Source organism: Pelmatolapia mariae, linkage group LG14 (genome assembly GCF_036321145.2).
Source record: "Pelmatolapia mariae isolate MD_Pm_ZW linkage group LG14, Pm_UMD_F_2, whole genome shotgun sequence".
Lineage (NCBI taxonomy): Eukaryota > Metazoa > Chordata > Actinopteri > Cichliformes > Cichlidae > Pelmatolapia > Pelmatolapia mariae.
In genome coordinates this window covers 36,914,130-36,936,917 of record NC_086239.1, presented here as the reverse complement: position 1 = coordinate 36,936,917, position 22,788 = coordinate 36,914,130, and the positions used below count along the sequence as shown (strand labels likewise).

The 22,788-nt window shown below is 41.7% G+C and overlaps 1 protein-coding gene across 1 annotated transcript; it reads left to right on the top strand.

Moving 5' to 3' along the window:
• Positions 1-633: 633 nt before the first annotated feature.
• LOC134641337 (SPARC-related modular calcium-binding protein 1-like) lies at positions 634-22,287 on the top strand. Its single transcript, XM_063493721.1, has 11 exons — positions 634-922; positions 9,032-9,206; positions 9,667-9,891; positions 10,551-10,604; positions 11,504-11,551; positions 12,575-12,655; positions 12,834-13,026; positions 14,024-14,082; positions 14,318-14,411; positions 15,887-16,233; positions 21,246-22,287. Exons 1-10 carry the CDS (start codon positions 842-844, stop codon positions 16,215-16,217), a joined length of 1,341 nt encoding a protein of 446 aa, XP_063349791.1. The 5' UTR covers positions 634-841; the 3' UTR covers positions 16,218-16,233; positions 21,246-22,287.
• The last annotated feature ends 501 nt before the right edge of the window (positions 22,288-22,788 follow it).

The following is a 22,788-nucleotide window of genomic DNA, read 5'->3' as shown; positions in this document are numbered from 1 at the left end:
ATGGGCGTGTGCAGAGGGGGAAGCGGGGTGACATCTGCCTTTTCCCTTGAGTATGTTTCCTTTCAATACTTTAAGTATATATTGATGCTAAATCTTTTGTACCAGGAGGATATACAGGATTGTAAGTTAACTTAGGAAGAAATACTTCTTTCACCACTTTGTAGACCACTCTACCATTTCAATAATACATCTGTATGAGGGCACAGGGCTACACGGGAGCTTGAGAATCATACATAGCACAAAAGTTTGTAATAAACTCTTTTTGTTCCTCATCCCATTCGTGGCCTTGCCTTCTGCCACCCCGTCTTTTAATTTTAACTGATCCCTTAACTTTAGAGGGGGCTTTGGGTTTTTCCTTTAATTTGTCTCTCCTTCGTAAACACAGATGTTCATGCAGTTGTAAAAATAAACACATTTTTCTTTTGTTTATTTGACTTTAAATTGCTCTCTTGAGCTTTCAGAAGTGGCTCCAGGTGTTGTGAGAGAGACTGGACTGGATTTACAAGCGTGTAAGTTTAAGAGAGCTTTGCGCTTCACCCTTTGGATTGCGTTAGCTTTTTTGGCACGAGGAGAGCGGAAATGGGCAGTACACTTTGGGGAGCAGAGGGTCTGATGTGCGCGTGCTGAGCCACACTCCTTGGAGGAGCTCGCGACCACTTCGCAGCAGCATGAGGACGTGAGCAGGTCGGAAGGAGCGGCTCCTGAGTCCCGACGTGCCTCTTGTCTTCCTTCTCGATCACGCCAGCGCGCTCAAACTGTGGCCGGCCTCAGCTCTGAAACCTCGGCACACCAGAGAGCCAGCGGCGCGCGGCCGCTCCGCGTGTGCTCCTCCGTGGCAGCAATGATGCTCGCGCTCACCTTCACCTGCCGCGCGCTGCTCCTCTTCTTGCTCTCGGAGTCGGTTCAGACCGACAAGACGGCGGTAAGACCCGAACTCTCATTTCTCTAGCAGTTCTGTAACAGCAGTGGTGCAGGCGCAAACATGTCTGGAAAAATAAGGTTTCACTTTATCAGAGCGCGTTCACGGGTCACGCTAACGTTCCTGATTGGACACAGAGCGGTTAATGCGTTACTGGACTAATGGACCTGACCACAGTTATACTAATGTGTTGTTCTGTTCTGCTTCGACTTTCCTGTGCATTCGTGTCACTTGTCTTCGATCGTCAAACTAGTAACTGTAACCTAGTTAAGTAAACTAACCCACTTATTCTAAACTTTGTTTTCGTCCAAATGTGTAAAAGTTTAACAGAGTTTCGCGTAAACAGAAAAAATCTAAAGGTGTATTTTTGAGAAAAATGAACTAAAACTGCAGTAACGTTATATGTCTAATGTCTGAAAGAGCTACCAAAGTGAGTTGTATCACATAAACACACGTTAAAGATGAAAAGTGAACAAAACTAACCGCACAGCAGGATTTCATGTGATGTTATGATACAGTCAGATCGCGCAGATTTTAAATAGGATCTAAAGATGAAAATGTATGAATTTATAATTGATGCACATTTAAGCAGATCACTTCCACCATACATAACTCACAAAGTAGCCTTATATTAGACAGAATTATCAGCTCTTCACATGTGAATGCAAATTTTCACACTGACTGAACAATTTGAACTTTGTTGTATCGTTCGTATATTCAGTCTGTTTTATCATTTTGCTTGGTGGCATGGTTCGGTCAGACCTGAATCAGATAGTGAGATGCTCCAGTCGTCTGATAGGTGAGTCACAGCCCTGTTTAGCCTCCCTGTACTCTAAACAGGTACGAACGATGGCATTATCAATTCTGAATAATGGTTCCCATCTTATACTGGGTGAATTTTTCTTTTTAAATTAAATTAAAGAAAAAAATGATTTTATCTTGTCTAATTACCAAATATGTGTCTATCAGGTTTAAATAGGCGTGTGTGTTTCTGTAAAGCAAATTTGCCTACAGGTATAAATAAAGTAACCTTGAAGGAGGGCAGGACAGCAGATCATGTCCATGATGCATACTTTATTAGCTACACCAGGCTAATAATGGGTTTGGTCCATATTGACATGGTAGCATCACACAGTTGCTGCAGATTTATCGACTGCACATCCATGATGCGACTCACCCAAAGGTTTTGTGTTGGATTGCGATCTGGTGACTCTGACTGTGGAGTTTGAGCACAGTGAGCTCGTTGTCATGTTCAAGAAACCTGTGTTTTATGGCATGGTGTGTTATCCTTAAGTAGCTGTCAGAAGATTTTACCTTGTGGTCATAAATGGATGGAAACGGTCAGCAGCAACACTCAGGTAGTACTAAGGACCCTGAAGTGTGCTGTGAAAACATCCCCCACACCATTACACCATTGCCACCAGCCTGAACTATTGATATGACGCAGCTTTCTTTTTGTTTATTGTTGACCCTACCATCTGAATGTTGCAGTAGAAACTGAGACCCAACAGATCAGATGACATTTTTCCAGTCTTCTGTTCTTCTGGAGAGTTTTCTGCTCTTAGCTGGCAGGAGTGACGTCTGCTGCTTTAAGGTCTGATGTACGGAGTCTGTGGTCTGTGAAATTAATTCATCATCAGGTGGAAAAACAGTCATTATTTCAGATATGTTTGTAAGGTAGTTACTCAGTATCTAACCCGGACTCTGGCCTAAAAACCTTTAAAGTCAAAAGTTTATCAAGGTAATAGGTACAAGCCATTTTTAAAAACGTGCATTTACGAGGCATTTAATAGGCCATTACATTTGATATTAAAGAGGACTGACTATGTTCCATAAAGGTTGTTGGCTAGCTTCTTGGAAAATTGTAGGTCTTGGGTGGAACAATAGTATTAAAGACTTTTATTTTATTGCTTTTGAACTACTAGCCTTTAATTTTATTCAGATTTATGTTTCATACAGATACAGACAACCGTAAGATTTAGTTTGATTTGTTGGACTTTAACTGAAAATATCTGCATGTGTACTCACAAATTATCTGCTTTTGTGAAAGAGTATCATTCCTCTAAAGTGTAAAGGTTAGTTTTCTCAAACGAAAGCAAACCAAAGTCGACCCCTTTACACTAAAATCTTTCTGCCCAAGTTTAAATCTTCCAGGAGGACCAAGTTAAAAAAAACAAAACAGAGCTGCAGAGGCAACAGCACTTTTAGTGTGGGTAAGGAAAAAAATCTTGCAGCTGCTAAATGGTAAAAAGTGTTTTATCTGTGTAATTGAGTATTACTGTTCAGGGACCTGGCCACTAACAGCAATGCCACAGTGGGTCTAAACTGTCTGGTTTTATCATCTTCATAATTGCTTTAGTCAAAGCGAGCAGTCGTGACACGGCCTCAGAGGAGCGTTTGTATTATTCTCTTTATTCTGGCCCACACGGTGTTTATATTCAGCATAAAGAGATTGATTAATCGGGTTGATTTAGTAGTTGTCCCTGGTTTGTGAGAGCTCCCTGGAGGACAGGAGGGTAGCACCAGCCAGCAGGACCACACCACACACACACACACACACACACACACTGCGCTGCCAGGCAAATATTTAAGCTGCTACTCATGGGAGATAGACAGGTGTGTGTGTGTGTGAGAGAGAGAGAATGAAAAACAGCCCCAGTAAGCCTGTCATATATTTTACAGTGTGCTAGACAAATATCAGCTATACACTGTGAGTGCGTGCCATATTTCATGTATATAGAACATGAAATATGGCACGCTGACTAAAGTCACTGCACACTGCCAGAGGCACTCTGAATAGAAATACTTCAGTGCTAACATGGGGGGATAAAAAACACAGAGCAACAGTGTTAGATTCTAAAAACTACTATTTGGCTGATGGAATAAAGAAATAATGCAAGAGGCCAGCTGGAAGTGTACCTGAAAATACCATTTCAATGTTTCTGACCACTGGTATTCCAATTCAGCTCAGTACAATTCAATTTTACTTATATAGACTCACACACCAGTCATTTAATACACCAGTATTGGAGAGAGAACCTCAGGAGATAATCTCCAATGAGAAGCACTTTTCTATTTCAACTGGTTGAAACTGGAGATAGAAAAGAAGTGCAGAGAGAGATTAAAAACAACAAAGGGCTTTGTTTTCAGGAGTGAAATAAAAAACAGATCGGCACTGATGGCCTCTTTCCAGATGTGCAAACTGCCAATTCCATGCACGCCTTTTAAACCGAGCACTGATAACGAGCCAGATGATCCCTCTTCTCTTTAGGCCAGAGGACACGGTGTCCATGTTTCAAAAGAAAACAAAAAACTGTTCGATTATTCTGAACAGTTTTCCACTTTGCCTGAGTCCATTTTAAATGAGCTTTGGCCCAGCAGTGTTTCTGGATCATGTTCACATACGGCTTCTTTGCACAGCAGAGTGCTACCCTGCATGTGTGCATGCAGAGGTGCACTGTAGATGATAAACATTCAAGTCTTCGTAGTTTTACATTGAGAAGCAATGTTCTGAAATTGTTCCTCAATTTTTAGATGTGTTTTTTGTCGACTGGTCAATCTCTGTCCATCTTTATGTCTGAGAAACCTCTATGATGCTCTTTTTATAACCAGTAATTTTACTGATGGGTTCATAATTAACCTAATTAGTTACAAAATGTCTCAGTTTAAACATTTGATATGCTTTTTATTTTTAGTCATGTTTATGAGATTTGCATTTACATTTTACAAAGCGTCCAAACTTTTTTGGAATTGGGGTTGTGATGTCTCAATAAATCAAAAATGTCTCTTCCGGTTATCAAGAATTAAAACTAGATTGCTAATAATAGCATCAATGAAATAACTTTTAACAATATATTGTTTTAGGTTTCCCACTGGTGCCTGAATGCATCGTCATAATAGATTTTTAAAAAATATCCCTGTATTTGTAATGCTTCTGTCTTCTTTCTGCTCGGTGTTTCCTGCTGGCCTGGACAGAAGACTGTACGATAAAAACCCTGACAGTGTTTGACAGCAGCCTGGCCTCTGAGTGAGCCCCTGGCATGCTGTAAAAGCCTGACAGAGACTGTAGTTGTAGTTGGTGAATGATGAATGATGACAAGAAGTGATGTCCCTGCAGCTCAGGCTGGAAGATGCTGAACTTGACCCACAACATCTCCTGTGGGAGTCCAGCTGTCCCGTACCTCTTTCTGTTTTTTTTTCTTCCTTGTATTAGTGCTTTCTACGAGGGACATCATATCTTTATAAATAAGATCTCCTCTATGTTGAGATAATGTGTTTGGATTTTACAGTATTAGGGCCATAACCAGATACAAAAATTCACAAAGACATCAGAGGAAATTGGTACATAAACTAAACGGTCAAAGGTCTTTTACTTCTTAACGAGCTGTCCTACACGATCACTGAGTGAGAGAATACGTGCAAGAAAAAATTCTCCATTTTGGAATCAGTTTTATTAAAGTCTGCAGGGCGTCCTACTTGCAGAACTGTAATGAAAATGTAGTATGTTGCTTGACTAAACATAATAAAAGCTAAACCAGTTTATGTGTTAACTTTTCGTGGACCAGATTGTACGAGAAAGCTGTGTAGGGCATTTAAAGCCAATAAATAATACGAAGCTGGACGGTGATGTTAGTCTCATCTCCCCGTGCGGCTGTGAGTCTGAAAATCGTAAAATAGTGAATGAGAATTTGGCTGGTGCTACAAATTCAGAGGCGTGTGGATATTCCGGTCTCTGGTTGCTTTAATTCCCCCACCAGAGGCAGTCATTCATATCCTCTGCTCTCACTGGTAGTTGCTTTAGTCGCTTTCTTCAAAAATGAGGCAACTATTCCTCCTCACTGAAAGCAGCCAGCTGAGGTGGTTCGGGCGTGCCTCCTGGATGCCTGGGGAGATTTTTCAGGCAACTCTAATTGGGAGGAAATCCCGGGATGGACCCATGACACGCTGGAGGGATTACATCTCTAAACTGGCTCAGTGTCCAGCCAGAAGAGCTAGAGGAGGAGACAGGGGAGAAGGAGGTGTCTCACCTGATAAACAGCAGAAACTGGCTGGATGGTTTGAAATATACAAAAGAGCTGGTCTCCTCCAGTCGCACCATATGTATGTGTAGCAGTGTGATGGTATGTGTCTTCTCAGGGAATACATGAAGAAAACAAGGTGATGTTTGTGCACACACATCTGCACCTGAGATGTAAACATGTCATCATCATTCATCTGTGTGTGTTTGCCCCTTAATGACCTGCTGCATAAATTAAATTCAGACTTTTAAAAAAATGCTAAGTGAGTGATTCCCCACGACACAGGCAGTTTGTTCTGACGCTAAATCCCAGCTCGGGGTGTTAACAGGCCTTTCGTCAGCATCAGCTGCTCTCTCACGCCAAACATCACACGGCAAAGCTCAGGAGATGAGTTTTTCTGTTTTCCTACAGCCGCCACTCTGAGGAATCTGGAAGGTGCGAGGCACGAGGAGACAGTGGCAGCTTGTTCTCACTTTCTCTGCTGCTCGCACACACTCAGGCTCGAGTTTACAAGGCCAGAAACATTGATTCTAATCATTTTAACACTGAGGAGTCGTTGGTGTAGTTGTGCCTGACAGACAGGAAAGCCAGTCTACCAGCTAGACTCCTGCTCCACCCTTCAATCCTCTTGCACCTCCTTCTAGGCTTCTTTTTCACTAATAAGTTTTTATTTTTTCTCTGCCCTCAAATTAATTTTTTTTATCCCTTTCATAATTTAAAAAACATATTTTTTATTCATCATTTATTCCCTTGGCAGTGTTTTATTAATTTATTATTTTTTCTTAATTGCCTTTCCTCTCTTTCTCTTCCAGGATGCGTTCCTCTCATCCTTCCTTTTGTCCTCCGTGTAAAATCCATGACTCACTCTGACCTCTTCTGAATCAGCTGATTGAGTTCGTAGCTTTCAGTTTTTACAATTTTTTACCTTCATTTCTGACTCACAGGCTCTTGAATTACTCAGGGACGATGCAAACATCACAAAGTACATTGTGGGTAAATGTCCAAGGATCATATCAACATGTGGAATTGGAGGCTGGCCTAAACACGTTATATCATAACGTGCGTGAACAAATGCCCCACAAATCTCAATGAACTGAAGCAACACTAACGAAGTGTGGACCCCTAATACCTAAATTATTACATTTGCAAAGCCATGTCATAACAGTCTGCATAAAACCAGCAAATGATTGACATGTTTGCTCACTAAAATAACTTAATTGGTCGTGTTTGCTCTTGTGTCTGAGGAGAGAGCAGCAGCAAAGCGTTATTTGTTCGCTCTGTTTGTGTATCTTGATTTGTTCACATTAATCTCTACAGTCAATACATTAATTAATGTCCTGGCATTAAGGCACAGAGGCCTCATTCACCACTAAATTATGTCAACAATGTTTGACACACCATAGCAAATTTACTTGTGTGTCTCAGAGTGTGTGTGTTAGCGTGTGTGAGGAGAGAGGGGAGGCCAGCTGACAAAGAGGCTCTGATGAAGAGTGAGAGGGTGGAGTTAGCAGCCAACTCTGTATGTACTGTATGGGCGTGAGCTGAATGTGCACCACCTTGTATGTTTGGGGAGTTTTCGGTGAGTCTGCGAGGCGGTATGAGGAATCTGTGTGTATTTAAATAGAGATGTGTGTGATTGTGACTTGAGAGTGGGCTTTCAGGCTCATGTGGGAGTAATTTAGGTCATCGCACTCACCAGATTCTCCATGAATCAGTGCCTCTTCTCCTCCTCTTTCTTCTCTTTGTCACAAGTTTGCATGTTGTGCATTCTCAGTATCTTTGGAACAATTTGCTCTGAAGGTTTCTCTGTTATATCTGATCATGCACAACAAAATTCACAAGAATTTTTCTTCTGTGGCCTTTCTGATCCCCAGTGTGTCGAATGTACCTCTTCTGGTATATTTGAGTGGTGCCCAGTAAAATGCAGTAGCAGTATTAGTCCTGTAAATTGTATTTTCATGGCAGTGTGAAAACTGTTGGAAGCAATTTGGTGAATTGTGAAAGATTAGCATAAATTGGACGGCTCAGAAAAGAGGAAATTGTGGTGTGCAGTCTAAATAGCTTTTGGCCATGTTTCCACGGCCTTCTTAGAGGTTTTAATGAGAGTTCTTCCAAAATACTACGCTGCTTGTCACAGACTCATTTGTCATTCATTATATTTACCTTGAAAATTTAAAAAAAAAAAAAAAAAATCACTTAATGCACCTTAAAGTCTCCCCGTTAGGCACAGAGCCAATCGCAGCTCCTAGAAGAAATGGAGACTGTGCAGAAAGAATCAGAAAGACTTTATTTATCCCCAAGGGGCAATTAACATACAACAGAGCAGCATACCGTTAAAGATAAGAACAATAAGAACAGGCAATAAGAGTGAGATAATAAATACACAGTATATACAGTTTTAAAATTACACAGTTTAAAATTAAAATGACTGAAAGGTGAATAAATAACTGTAAATGTTGTAAATGTAAATGTTGCCATTCTCCCTCAATAAAGTTTATCCACTCAGTTTGCAAAGCTGGAGCCAGTTTACAGGTAAAACTGCAGGTGTGAGAAAGACGCGCTCCGTAACGGCCTTTCCCGACACATTTATGAGGCCGTTTATTCTCTTTTCTCTCGCTCGTTTTCTTTTAAGAACTTTTTTAAGGAGTGACTTTTATAGTCAGACAAAGTTCTGGTCAGTTTATCCTTCACAGCTGTAGCGTGACGATCTGCCAAAAGGAGACAGCGACTATAAATACACCGAGAGAGACGACACACTTGGAAGACACAGCTGAACTAAATCAGGATAAGACGACACAGGGAAGTAAAGCTAAAACATGCACCAGACACAGTCTATCAATAGAAAGTAGGATGTAACAAGACAGAAAAACACCAAGCACAGAGACTTTTTAAAGGACACAGGAGAGATAAACTGAAAACTCAAGGACTTAGATATGAACAAACTATAACCGTGAGCAGGATTCCACCACCACCTCTTCACAGACAGCTGACAGTGTCGAAGCTTTAAAACCTCTTTTTACTGTCTTTTCTCTTTATAGTGTGTTTATAACTGACATGGCAATCAACATACACTCTAAATGTTTCCTGTTTGCAGACCTTCCTGATCACAGAGAACATGTGGCCTCGTGGTTGTGTGCTGGACTGCCAGAGGGGGCGCCACAGACCTGTGTGTGGCAGCAATGGCAGGCTGTATAAATCGCTGTGTGCCTTTCAGAGGGCACAGTGCATCAACACACAGCTCCGCCACGTCCCACGGGGACACTGTGCAGGTACAGGGCTTTACAGCGGCATCATCACAAGCTGTTCTTAATGTTTCCCATGATGCTCTGGTGGTGTGTTTCTGGCTTAAAAAAATCTGAACTGAAATAAACTTTTCTCATGTTTCTTTCTGAATTTGAGCTGCTTTATATCACGAGTACAAAAAGACACCTGTTATTAATTAGCTGTTGTTTCCTGCCACCTCTGCCTGCTCTTAATGATTGTTTTAATCTTAAACCAGGAGCATAAATAAACGGACACCACTGTGCTCCTGTCCTTCATTCAATCAGCTTAAAATGTTCTTCCCAAGTGAATCAACTCAGTCAATAAAACCATTCTTCTCAAATTAACAATGACTACTTTTTATTGGTCGTCAGAGCAACGGTATGCACATCTGTATCATCAGGATTCAAAATTTCCAGTCTTCCCACCTATAGCAGCACATGTGGATACTAATTTCCTCTGTTTTAGATCCGTTGCAGACTAAATGCCAGCTGGCCCGAGCTCAGGGCCTTGAGGCCAGAGCCCGCAGCCGTGGTAGTCCTGCAGCTGCAGTTTTTGTGCCTGCGTGCAGTCCCGACGGTCACTTCATGCCCATGCAGTGCCACAACCAGACCGGATATTGCTGGTGCTCCACGCCTGATGGCAAACCTGTCAGTGGTACCACGGTCCTCCATGTGGTCCCCAACTGCACTGGTCAGTTATGTTTTATTCAGAGTATTACAGATTGTTGGCAAAAAACCCCAAAACAAAAAAACTTATGTATTTTATAAAAATGCTATTCTAATGCATGTATTTGATGTATTTTGGTGAGCTCACATGTCACGTATGGAAGCACTGATTTAATTTGCCTTATTTACTCTATTCAGGGTTTTCTTTGATGTCTTTTATTAAAACTGCTTTACTTTGTAATGAAACTCGAGTATTTTTGTTTGCATGGACTACTTTACCAGCATACATGTTGCTACCTGCAGCAGAGAATGAAGGAGTAATTTTCTTAAGCTCTTTTCATACATAAATGACAGTTTCTTACATGTATCAGACAGCAGGAAGTAGTCTACACTAATAGAGCACTAACAGTCTGTGCGTGGACTTGGTTGTGAAGTCTTCTGGTTTCATGCATTTCAGTAAAAGTAGCGATTGTTCGGTATTTATCAGCTCCAAGTGTAACAACAATGGCTCAGTTTCACTGTTGATGTCAGAGAAATACAGATACATCAGCACTCGAGAATACATGCAAACAACAGCCAAGGCTGTGTGTAGGCCTGAAAAGATGGAAGTCCTCTAATTCCTCAGAATGAATGTTGAACTTTAGTCTGTTATCCACTCTGAGCTGTGCCTGTTATTCTGAACAGATCACCTCATCAAGCTCGTTCAGTTCACCCATACAGATGCAACTCCAATCAAAGGTAAGAAGACGCTTTATTTAAATTGCACAAAGGCAGTACTGTCCATGCTTTAAAATAACTGTGAAGCACAGTGTGCACACGCTCATATGTTTCATTCACTACAGGTTAGATGTGTGTCTGTATGTTTCTCATTTGTCCTTCGTTCTGCCTTTTCCTGGCATCACACGCTGCTTGTTTCTCTGCCAGACACATCTGCAGGGACTTAATAATTCACAGAGCACTTCACATGCCAAGACTCTAAAAATGCCTCTTTGTCTGATTTTCCCCTCTACTCTCATTCTTTTTTGGGTCCTTTTTTTACTTCTTTACATTATAAAACATAAAAATAGTACCAAAAAAAAACTTACCCAAGAGGAAAACAGACCTAATGCTCCATAACGTCTCCAAGATATTCCACTCCAAGTCAGAAAAGGTTGCCAGGTTTGGTCTGCTCTAATTTAAAGGTTATTTACTCTGACATTCAGATTTTCTAAAGCAGCAGTCTCCATCAGGTTTATGCCACTCTTGTCCAGTCTGGCATACGTAGGCTCTCCTGATAGAATAAGTCTACGTGCTGCAGTAAAATCTTATACTGGCAGCACAAGTGTAGTTTTAGTGAGCCTTTATGCAACTGAGGATTTTTGGTGAAGGTTGTTTGAGCTGCTCTGCAGTGTCATGTAGAAATGTAGCACCTCCTCTAAGTTTCTTGTTAAATTTAAAGTATTTATTGTATTGTGTTTGTGTTTTAAGTTTCTAGATTGTAAACTAATATTTATGGACATCTTCGCCGTATAAATCTCAAGGTGGAACATACCTGATTTCATAATTTCCTTTCTCTGTTTTTTCACATGCTTTCCTCCATCTGTCCAAACGATCCCCTCATCTTCTTCTTCCATTCACTCTGTTTTCTTTTATTTCAGATGGAGACGTTGGACCTGGACCTACGCTGGACCCTAGAAAACCTGCAGGTGAGAAAATAAAAACCTCTTCTACTAAAGATATTTTAATGCATACGTGGGCAGAACATAGCTGCTATGACTAACCACTGTGAAGCACACTACATGTAATTTATATACCAGCATGTCAGTTTCAATTAAAGATTAGCTGTAAGTGAGTAACAGAAAGCTAATTTTCATGTTTTGTAGAGTGGAAAAACTTGAAATATACATCACATACAGGACTCAGAAAATTACTTTTTTTAGGAACCGGGGTGTATATTGAATCTTCTAACAAATGTAAAAAAAATAAATTGATTATCATTTTAGATGTATGAGTTTTAATTTGTTTCATTTTTCATCTTCATCTTAAACAAACAAAACCATATAACACACTGATGATGTAATATGATACAGCAGGGGTTCCAGGGTTAAGTCTTTTCTGTTTTAACCGTCCTTAACATTTTTAACTTTCCAAACTTTCCCTTTTTTAATAACAACTACAATGTGACAGTGCTCCTCATTGCTTTTCCACAGCATCAGATATAACATAATATAATATGTAACATGGCACTGGTTCTTGAGAAAAAGGTCTTTAAAAACCCCCACATAATATTACTCAGAAGCAAACAACATGGTGAAGATAAAGAAGCACTGAGCAGCTAAAGAGATAAGTCCTCGTGAGTTTAAAGTAACACAGTGGATGTGTGTGTTTGTGGAACACAGAAAGCAAATGTCGACTTATAAGCCCGTCAGTGGGTGTTTGCAGCTTGTTCCCTTTTGTGGCCCAAAAATTCGCTTTCGGTTTACGTTAAGATATATTTCGGTCAGTCCTGGGTGTTAAACAGTGGGGATGTTTTGATAAAGGGAAAAGCTCTCTGTTCCTCACAGTGTACGTGAAATGTAATATAATATAAATATAACACATACATATACTGGATGCAGTTTTTTTCATGGCACGTTGTGTTATTGTAGCATGTATTCAACTGAACGACCTATAAGAAAAAGGGAAATACTCTGAAATCTTATTTGAAAGCTGTTTTTATTCTCATTCAGAGCTGACGGCGCCTCCATTCTGGGTGACCATCCTGATGAACTCTGAGCCACGAGGAAACCGCTCACTCAGACGACCTCCTGGTAAGAGTCGGTATATCCGGTATATGTATATATATGTACTCTAATATATGTACTCTTCTTTTAACACTTAAAGTTTCATTCCACATATTTTAAATATCCTTTGTGTGTATTTTATGTAACTTCACAGAATTGTTTTGATATAGAATAAGTGTGTGTGTGTGTGTGTGTGTGTGTGCAGACAATCCTCAGACTTGTCAGCGTGAGCGAGCGTCTCTGCTCTCTCAGACTCGTCAAGCCCAGGAGGATGAGCGTTTCATCCCAGAATGCACTGCAGATGGGCGTTACAGCCCTGTGCAGTGCCACACTGCTACAGGTTACTGCTGGTGTGTCAGAGTGGACACTGGGAGGCCACGACCAGGCACCTCAGCACGGTAATAAATCTGTTTGTTTGTTATTTAGCTCATTAGTGTGTTGGAAACTTGACTGTTATTCCTTTTAAAAACTTTCTCTTTTACTGTCTTTTCTTTTTTTCGCTCCTCTTATCCCCTGCCCTCCCTTCCAGTCGTCAGATTTGACTGGTTTTGCAGTCACAGAAGCATTTCATGTTAATCATACAATTTTACACCAATTACTGTCACTGCTCCCTAGGTGGATTTGCCTTAAAGGAAAGACACAGAGCAAATCAGAATAAATTACGGTCGGACTTTTCTGTTCTCGAGGGGCTTTATCAGCGTTGTTGCTGCACAGCTGCTTTCAAACTCCTGGGAGCGAACTGGTGGATGTTTTCTTGTGATGGTTTTGGTTCACTGATGTGAGAATAAACTCCCTTAGGCCTAATGCGTTTTTTAAAATTCTTCCTTCTAATGTCTAAGCACTTTATGTGGTTAGACTTCTAATTCTGTAAATAGAAATCACTGTCAGCCAATTAAATCAAACAGTTGTTTCCCCCTTTAGCACACAAAACAAATCAAAGCATCAGATTTGTGTACATGAAAAGAAGTGCCAGTCATATTTTGCATTCATTAATTCAAATTCTACTGCTCAGTCCCTCTATGACCTCTGTAAACCAGGAGTTTACAGTCTCAGCTGCTGGTTTCAGTCTGGTTTCAAAGGACCGAGATGACAGCGGTCACAATACTCAGCTGGGGCTTCGTCGCATTAATAAACAATAAAAAGCTAAAAATAAATCATGAAGTGAGATGAGCCATAACTGGCACAGTGAACAGCACTAAATGGTTTCTGTTGAGTTGGACTATGAGGTTTTTCTTTTAATGTGTAGTTCCATGAAAATGTGATCAGTGATTCCACCCAAACCCCTTTTGATGTTATTTTTTTCACATTTTTCCAATTTGGTTGACTTTATATGTGATGATCCTGTGTGTGTGTGTGTGTGTGTGCGTGTGTGTGTGTGCGCGCGCACGCTCACAGGAATCAAATCCCGGACTGCACTAGGCCAGAGGCTGCATCACTGGAGAAACCTCTGCCTGGTAAATATGACAGTTTCTGATTGGTGGAAAAACAAAAATATACTGATTTAAAACATCCTGTAAACATCTCACACATTTTCCATTTTCAGCCAAAATAACTGAAAAGCAGTTTGCCCAGATGTGAATTTCTCATCCTGTTTACTACATATAGACCATTTGTTATGTGTCTGACGTCATGTGGAGGCCGATGATGGTTCATATCATTCAGGTTACAGTCTTTACTCTGATCCCACAGGGTGTCCTGGAGCTCGTAAGAAGAAGTTCCTTCAGAGTCTGGTCAGAGCGCTGCAGGTGGAAGCACAGCATGCTGGGAGTCTGAGTCCCTACCAGTAAGTCTGGATCCTGTACATCACAGCAGGGGGGGTGACGAGTGCAGCAGTGATTAATGATCTTCTGTGAAACTCACAGTAGCATCTCAGGCTGTGTCTGAAATTGTTATTTACTCACTTTTTCATCATCTTCATGTACTCTCATGTCCCTCAGAATCTCTAAATAGAAATGAAAAACATGTCTGTAGCAGGTCGAGTTTCTGAGAGTCCCAAAGTGTCTACATGTGGAAGTTTGTCTTAGTGCCTGAAATTTCAATATACCTCTCTGTAGAGAGAAAACTGACTAATGTGCAAGTATATTTGAGTAAGCAGGCACTGATTTGGGAAATATATGGTGGAAACAATAGATAGCACAGTTATCTCAGATAAAAATCATTTCTCAATAAGCAGACATCCGTTTAGAAGACCCCTACTAAATAAGCAGGCTGTGTTTGTATTATTTAAATATGTTTTGATTTTGTGAAATGGAACAGGCTTCAGACTCGCACCATAAATTTGCATTATGTCCGCTCTGTGCCTGCGTGCTCGTACAACATGAAACTGAAGCAGTACAGAAACCTGTAGATCCGCTTTAAATCAAGAGAAATTCTTCCGTCTCAGGTGTGTAATGTGCCACCTGTTGCACAGCAGGAGCTGATAGCGATTCCTCCGGCGTGTTGGAGTGCTGAGATGGTATGCAGAATCGAAAATGAAAACCAGTTTCACACATCGGTGAACAGTGCAGATTTGATCAAGCACCTGATAAACTGCAGGAAGGACAGAACGGAATATTCCCATCTGTTTTCCCGCGTTCGCCAATCAGCACTTACCTCATTCTTTCCATCTGCTCCTCAGTCTCAGTTTACAAACATGTTGTTGGCTCACTTCTTCAGGTTCATGCTTTTCATGCATCTGTGTCCCATCCTTCACCCACTTTATTATTCTCCACCAAACATACACAGATTTTCAGCTCCAGCATATTTCTTCACGATAACTTTGACTTTGCTGTTTCATTCATTCCAGACTTGTTTGCCGTTTGTGTCTGACATAAATTTGAAGCTTCAGTTGCTCAGCTTGCTTTATAACTGATAAGAGGGAACTGAGAAATCAATCTGGTGATTCTGTTTGTCAGCAGGCTCCCTTGTTCTTGTGAAATGGGATGTTTATTGAGTTCTGCTGGAGCGTTGTGAATAGTGCTGCTGGGTTTTATACGATCAGTGTGTGAACATTGAGACACACTGTCAAATCTGAGTACAGATGTGTGAAGATGTCGGCTGCTCCTCCTCTTATTCCATGCTCTCTGTGATGCTAACAACGATTTTAAGGTTTGAGTGACTTTCAAATTTAAGTTTTTCACTATTTTGTCACACAGAACTGTTTCTTTAAATGTGTTTTCTGTGAGAAGTGATTTGAAAAAAGAACCTGAATGAGGTGGCATCCTTTACACCAGCAAAGTGTCTCATCTCTTGGGTTTTTGTGCCACTTCTTTCCATCAGAGACTCAAACACAGATCCTTCCAGTGCTCCTTCGCCCACTTCAAACCCTCCACCCTCTGTCGCTCCTTCATCATCTTCCTCCTCTCTGGATAATACCCCCACTGATGCTGCAGAGTCTTCTAGGCCAGATTTGGTGCTGCAGTGGCACTTTAGTCAGCTGGACGTGGACTCTGACGGGTGGCTCAGTGAGCGTGAGGCTCGACCCCTCCGTCAGTTCCTGCGGCGCAGACTGAAGCCACGACGCTGTGCTAAGAAGTTCGCCCAGTACTGCGACAGCGATAGAGACCGAAGCCTAACGTTAGAGGAGCTGAGGGTGTGCCTGGCTCTCTGAGGAGGCTTACCGTCAGGTATGTGTGCGTCGCCTAAATGACTGCAGTGGTTAAGCTAATCATTTCTCATTTTTTCTAACTTGTACCTCTTGTTGGGAATGATTTGCATAACCCTTGCTTAACTTACTGTGCTCTGTGAAAAAATAAGATAAATCTGAATAAATCTAAAATATCTAATACAGCTGGCTTTTTTACTCATTACATGTTTCTTGTTTGCCACAGATTTGAACTTGAACAGATTTTCCCTTTATTAGGATAATGACAGTGGGAAGAGAAGAAATTCAGGGAAAGGCTGGTAGACTATGGGAAAGGCAGCTCTACGCGCCCTAACGACGTACTGCACATGCTTAACCACCATCGAGCTGACACTAACCTTCACACTGCTGCCCATAAAAACAGAATATAATCAAAGTTTACTTAGACCATGACACAGTTCAATAAAACGCAGCAGCTTTGACCAGCTCAGCTTGTTTCAAAATAACACGTTGAGCTCGCCGGTGCAGTCTAGCAGAGAGTAGAGCACACGCTGTGAATGTACCAATTCTTCTGAGCCGTTGAACCGATCGGCCTGATTAAGGACAGGTGCACCAGCTGGCATAACGACAGGGAGCGGAGTCTCTTTTCTCACTCCAGCTGCTGCTCAGTGCGAACCCGCTCATGCTGTATGAAGCTCATTTGATACGTTTCTCCAGCCAGGTTGATGAAGTGATCGTTTTCGGCTCATGCTCGTCACGTGCCGTAGTTTAGAAACACAGTCACAGAGTGGGAATGTCTCCATGTTTCCTTTTGTCTTCAGGTTAGCACAATGTTTTGGAAGTGTTTTTTAAGTTGTATGGTTTGGATGGCAGCTAGTTTACAGCTCTGATCGTTGCTTTATAATTTTATATTTCCTCTTTTTTCTTATTTCCCGTCTCTTTTGTCTACTTCAGTCACCCCAACTGAAACTAAGCAGTTCATGTTGGTCTGAGAGCTGATGAATGTCGAGCTAATACACAGATTATCAGCGCTATGAAAATAAGAAAACATGTCTGCATGGGCAGAATATGAGCTGCGCATTAGAAAAGGAACAAACAGGATACAATTACATCTTATTAAATTCAGTTTCATTGTTTCCTCTGCTGATTGTTTCCTCTTGCAGCTTCTTATTACTGCTAAGAAGCTGCACCTTGTAGTTATTTTGGGAAAGCAAATCCATCCATGAAACAGCCTACACCTTGGCTGTGGCATAATCACAGTAGTATAACTCCAGTTTCAGTGGTACTGAGCAGTTAGTGGTAGCAGAATTTAGATAAGTAAAAGCAGAAGCAGCATAATATACCTACATCTAAAGTACTGCCACTGCTTCAACTTAAAGAGTCATCGTCAGAGTTACTGACATTAATACATAAGCAGCGCTTTAATGTTGTGTCCGTCTGCAAAGGAGGAACTCTGAAATGCTTTTTATCGAGTTTTATAAACTGATTAGAAGTGAAAGAAATGATGAGGGTGATATTTCAGCAGCAGTGGGATAACGCAGAGTTGTTCTCGTCTCAGTTTTCACAGCTGTCCCTCTCTCTCTCTCACAGCTGTTAACGGGCCTCCTCATTGGTCTGCTGGCTGAGGTAAAAGCGTCTTTTCTCTCCTTTCCAGGCTGTTGATCTAAGGGGAGCCGAGCAGTTTGGGCTGGCAGTGAGACAAATTACACCCACGATGTCTGAGTGTTTATGTACCTTCGTAAAACAAAAACAAACGGTGGTCGAGGTGAAAAGGCCCGTTTGTCAGGGGGCTATCAGTCACAGCTTGGCGGTGACAGCGATTCACTAATCAGCCTGCCGCAGACGGCGGTGACAGCTCGACCAGTGTGTGTGTGGTTTTTTTTTTTAGTTATAGCAACACGAGTCTGGGATTTATTATAAGTTTGTAAGGGTCATAAGCTCGATATTCCGTTTTTCTCTGCCTGAATTTTTCTGTCATTTCTGTTGATGTAAACAAAACAAAATATCTGGTTCATACGGAGATCTTAAATCATGATGCTGATTCCACCGACAAGCATGAAAAACATGATTATACAGTGAAGAACGGATGACAGAGAACAGCAGCATTTTGTCACTGTATCTGCATCCTGTAGATCATTATATATATTTTGTGTAAACTGAAAACTTCAGTTTATTTTTTCAAGACTTCACTGGCAGAGTTATCAAAGTACCATATTATTTAGAAATAATGTTGAAAATACAAGATTAGAGCAGCTACAAGGATACCATTTAAAGTCTAGACTGACATCGTCAGTGACACGTCAGCTGACCTGATCATTCCAGTTGGTAACAGGAACTTGGCTTGACTTTGTCACTTACCTTCTTTTGTGTTTTGCTTTCAAACTTTTCAATCAGTTTTTTTTTGTAGCCATCCTGCTAATAAAATTAAATATATTAATTAATATTATATTATACATATATATATGTGTGTGTGTGTGTGTGTGTGTGTTAAAATTTTAATTAATATAACCATTCTTTAAGAAGGGGGACCAACTATAGGAGGATCACGTTCCTCAGCCTCCCTGGAAGAAAGTCCGTGTGTTAGTCGAACCTCGGATACAAGAGGAACAATGCAGTTTTCGTCCTGGTCCCAATGATACTTGAGGGTGGATGGGTGTTTGCCCAACCAGTCTACATGTGTTTTGTGGTACTCGATCGTGTCCCTCAGAATATCCGTTCGGAGGTGCTTCAGGGGTATGGGGTGTCTGGCCCATTACGGGCAATTTGATCCTTATACAACCGTTGCAAGAGCTTGGTCCACATAGCAATAAGTCGGACCTGTTCCCAGTTTGTGAACAGCTGGAAAAGGGTGGAGTGCCCACTCCGGGTCAGGGACGAGTTCCTGCCCCAAGTGGAGGAGTTTAAGTATCTCGGGGTCTTGTTTCTGAGTGATGGGAGAAGGGAGCCAGAGCTCGACAGATGGATTGGTGCTGCGGCTGCAGTGATGCAGACGCTTTACCAGTCCGTCATGGTGAAGAGAGAGCCGAGTGTAAAAGCGAAGCTCTCAATTTACCGGTCTATCTACGTCTCTACCCTCACCTATGGCCACGGGCTGTGGGTAGTGACTGAAAACTGAAATTGCGGATACAAGCGAGCTTGAGCTTCCTCCAAAGGGTGGCTGGCCTCTCCCTTAATGATAGGGTGAGAAGTACGGCCATTGAGGAGGGGCTCAGAGTAGAGCTGCTGCTCCTCCACATCGAAAGGAGCCAGTTGAGGTGGTTCGGGCATCTGACAAGCCTGATGTTTTTCTTTCATGTATGGGCTATTCCATACTAAACATGACCGAAGGTTCACATAGTGAGGTCAGTTTTTTTTTTTTTTTATACGTAATCCCTATGATCCAAAGCAGACGGTATTTTTTTCCGGAAAAAATAGATTCCTGCTCATTTTGGGGGACAGCCTTGTGTTACTGCAAACCGCCGAGGACACACTCCTTTTAATTATGAATTGTTTACTATTAGTATTTTTTCAAGGACCTTGCAAAAAATTATTGATCTCATAAGACAAAAGATGCTTTGTACCAAATGTAGCTACTAGCTGATTTGTATCTGTAGTTATTTGGTAGTCTTTTAGCATTTGGCCATTCACTGAGTTAAGAGAAAAGGTTTTGTAGATGAAACCTTGATGACATGAAGCAGCTTCACAAGCTCAAATAAGACTTCAGATTCTGGCTGATGTTGGATGAAATAGAGCAGACAGATGATTAAACTCCAGATGAAACTCATTGATCATCCCAGGGGAGGAGGTGATGGGGAGGAGGGCTGCATAATACTACAGTTCACCGGGGGAAAAATTGTGGTTGGATATGACAAAAGATGAAGTTATTGCAGCCGTGTGCAATCAGCTTCTGATTTTGTTGCCTTTGAAATGGTTGCTTCAAAGATGGGGACCAGATCTGCAACTACTCACAGTGAATTGGTGTCTTCGAAGCAGTTTTGGTGCATGGAGACCGCAGTATGACGGAGTTGGTCTGCTATCAGTTTGCAATTAAGGTGGTAAATTGTCGAGTCCCCCGTTGCAAGGAGTCACGCTGCAGACGAGCTGCAATTATCCACACAGACTAACTCAGACTGCAGATTCTAACATGTTGACAATCTGTCTACTCTTATAAATTAGAAGGTAATTATTTGCAAACCTTCACTGATCTGTATGAAAGTGACGGCAGTCAGTCAGTCAGATTGGGCTTGTTTGGAGAAACGTTGCCTCACACCAGGTGATCTGTGCAGTCTCCTTGGAATTGAAAGTAGTTCCCAAGAGGCTGAGGGTGGTAACAACTGATTATCAATCAAAAATTGATAATTCTTAGTTGAGGTTGTTGTTGTATATTTACTCGAGCGTGACTCAGCCATAATAGTTAGACTGAATGACACAAGTGTAATGTCATTTAAGGAACGGCAGTCAGAAAGATCTGTGGGCAGCCTCGGCGTCAGTGAAGTGTGAATGTAGAGATTTTATAGCATCAGAAAGCAGCAGTGCCTGAAGAGATGCAAGAGCAGGAATATAGAGTGGAAACGAGGAAACAGGCCTCGAGTCTGGATGACCTAAAAGTCTTGCTTTATGAGCAGGAGGACACACTGGTGAAATTAGGTTCTGCACAAAGGCAACAACAGGGACAGGACAGGCAGTAAGAAGCACTGCAGAAACTATGAAAAGTGAAAGTCAGCAAGAGGACAAGCAGAGCAGCAAGGTGAAGTGCAAAGATAAGAATTGGCAGGTGGCAGACAGAGGCGAGTGGACTGAGGAGCAGCTGCATATTCAGAGATGAAGAGAAAGACAGGATAACGAGAGGCACATGGGGCATTGAACTAACGTGTCTGGGAGAGATAGCAGTGACCTCCAGTAGTGATGGAGGAGCCGACTCCCCAGACACGCTGCCAGCAACCAGTGGACCCATGTTACTCTGCTGAGCTCGGTAAAACAGGCTAGAGTTGAAAAACAGTTTCCATTGATGTGATTCTAATGTCTTTATTTTCCTACCCTTCATTTCTCTTTCCCATTTTTTTGGTTCTCTTTCAGAGTCAAAGCGACCGAGAGCAACGAGACAAATCAGCTGACATCAAAAGGCAGCTCGTTTTAGTGATTAAGTCATAGAAGCGCCATCGTTGGGGTTGGAAGATCTGTTCTGTCTCCCAGTTGTTCCCACATGGTCGCCAATTCCTGACACTATCGCTGTGGGGTGAAGCAGGGGGAGGGTTTTAATGTGCACCCTCCACCCACTCCTCTACTGACTCATTCCTTCTGTTTCTGACTCTCACATGGCTCACCTGTCTTTTTTTATGGTGCCCTCCTCACACAGTGAGTCTGGCCGTGTTAATCTCTCACTCACACACACACACACACACACACACACACACACACACACACACACACACACACAGACTGTGTGCCAGGAGAGTGTCAGCTTCATGCAGGCATGCCAACATGAAACCATAACAAGGCAAGTTTAATTTCATATGACTCTGAGAGTATGATGATAATATTGAATAAATGGGAAAACAATTTTGATCATCATGCATCAGCACCGCTCGCTGGCTTACCTTTCCCTGGTGTAGGACTGCAGGTCACAGGTAACTGCCATTAAGAAGGATGTAAAACTGATGAGGATTCAGGGCTGGGGCTCAGATACAATCGGCACTCCAGACAACCACTACAGTAATCTGATCCGTTCTCAGCCACTTGCAGCTCAGTGTCCTCTGCTATATCACACACACTGCAGAGGCATCCAGGGGTTCAGGTTTGATTCTTTTTGGCTGACTTTTGCTTGTGATTCCAGACCAATAACAACAACAAACCTTAATTTATTCAGTTACTGCTTTCCTTTTTCTCCTTTCATTAATCTTATGTGTCTTTTCCTTTCCAAGCCTGCATCTCTTCTTCTTTGTACATACTTTGTTACAACACATACTGACAGTATATATTAACTCATCTATACATAAGTATATGTACTTTTGTAATTTGTTCGATAAGTTGTATTTTCAGACCACATCATCGACTCACAGCATTTTCTACTAAGTAATTGTGAGTTGAAAAGGGAAAAACAGGTCTGATGGATGGATGTCTAAGTAACTTCATGTTTTTGCTGTTTGTAAATTTCAATAAAAGAAATTTGTCATCTCATTTTTATTCATCTCAGCAGTCGTACGTGTGAACGCTGTCTCGGCATCTCAGACTCGGTGGTTGTCAATGGAGCTGCCGTGTCCTTCATTAGGTCTAACAGGAGGCCCGTTGGTTTCCACAGCAACAGCTGCCCGAGTTGTTGTCCCCCAACAAACTAATCAACAGATAAACAGGAAACAACAGAGGAAGAGCATCTTTCATAACAGTCAAGTAAACCTTATTTCCCATCCTGCATTAGTGCCCGTCTCAGTTCATCACTGAGGCTAAATATAATTGGGAGATTAACAAGGTCCTGCGGCTTCCTAGCAGCCGGAGCAGATGATGTGCTTTCCTGTGCGACTTTGGGCCAGTTTCACAAACATACCTTAGACTGGAAATGCTGGAAATATACAGCAGTGAGGACGCCGTCCACCATTTTTGTTTAAGGATCTTATCCTGAAAG

Coding starts and splice junctions, on each gene's coding strand:
- LOC134641337 (XM_063493721.1), top strand. CDS start 842: ATGATGCTCGCGCTCACCTTCACCTGCCGCGCGCTGCTCCTCTTCTTG. Junction 9,892..10,550: donor TGTGGTCCCCAACTGCACTG/GTCAGTTATGTT, acceptor TATTCTGAACAG/ATCACCTCATCAAGCTCGTT. Junction 11,552..12,574: donor GGACCCTAGAAAACCTGCAG/GTGAGAAAATAA, acceptor ATTCTCATTCAG/AGCTGACGGCGCCTCCATTC.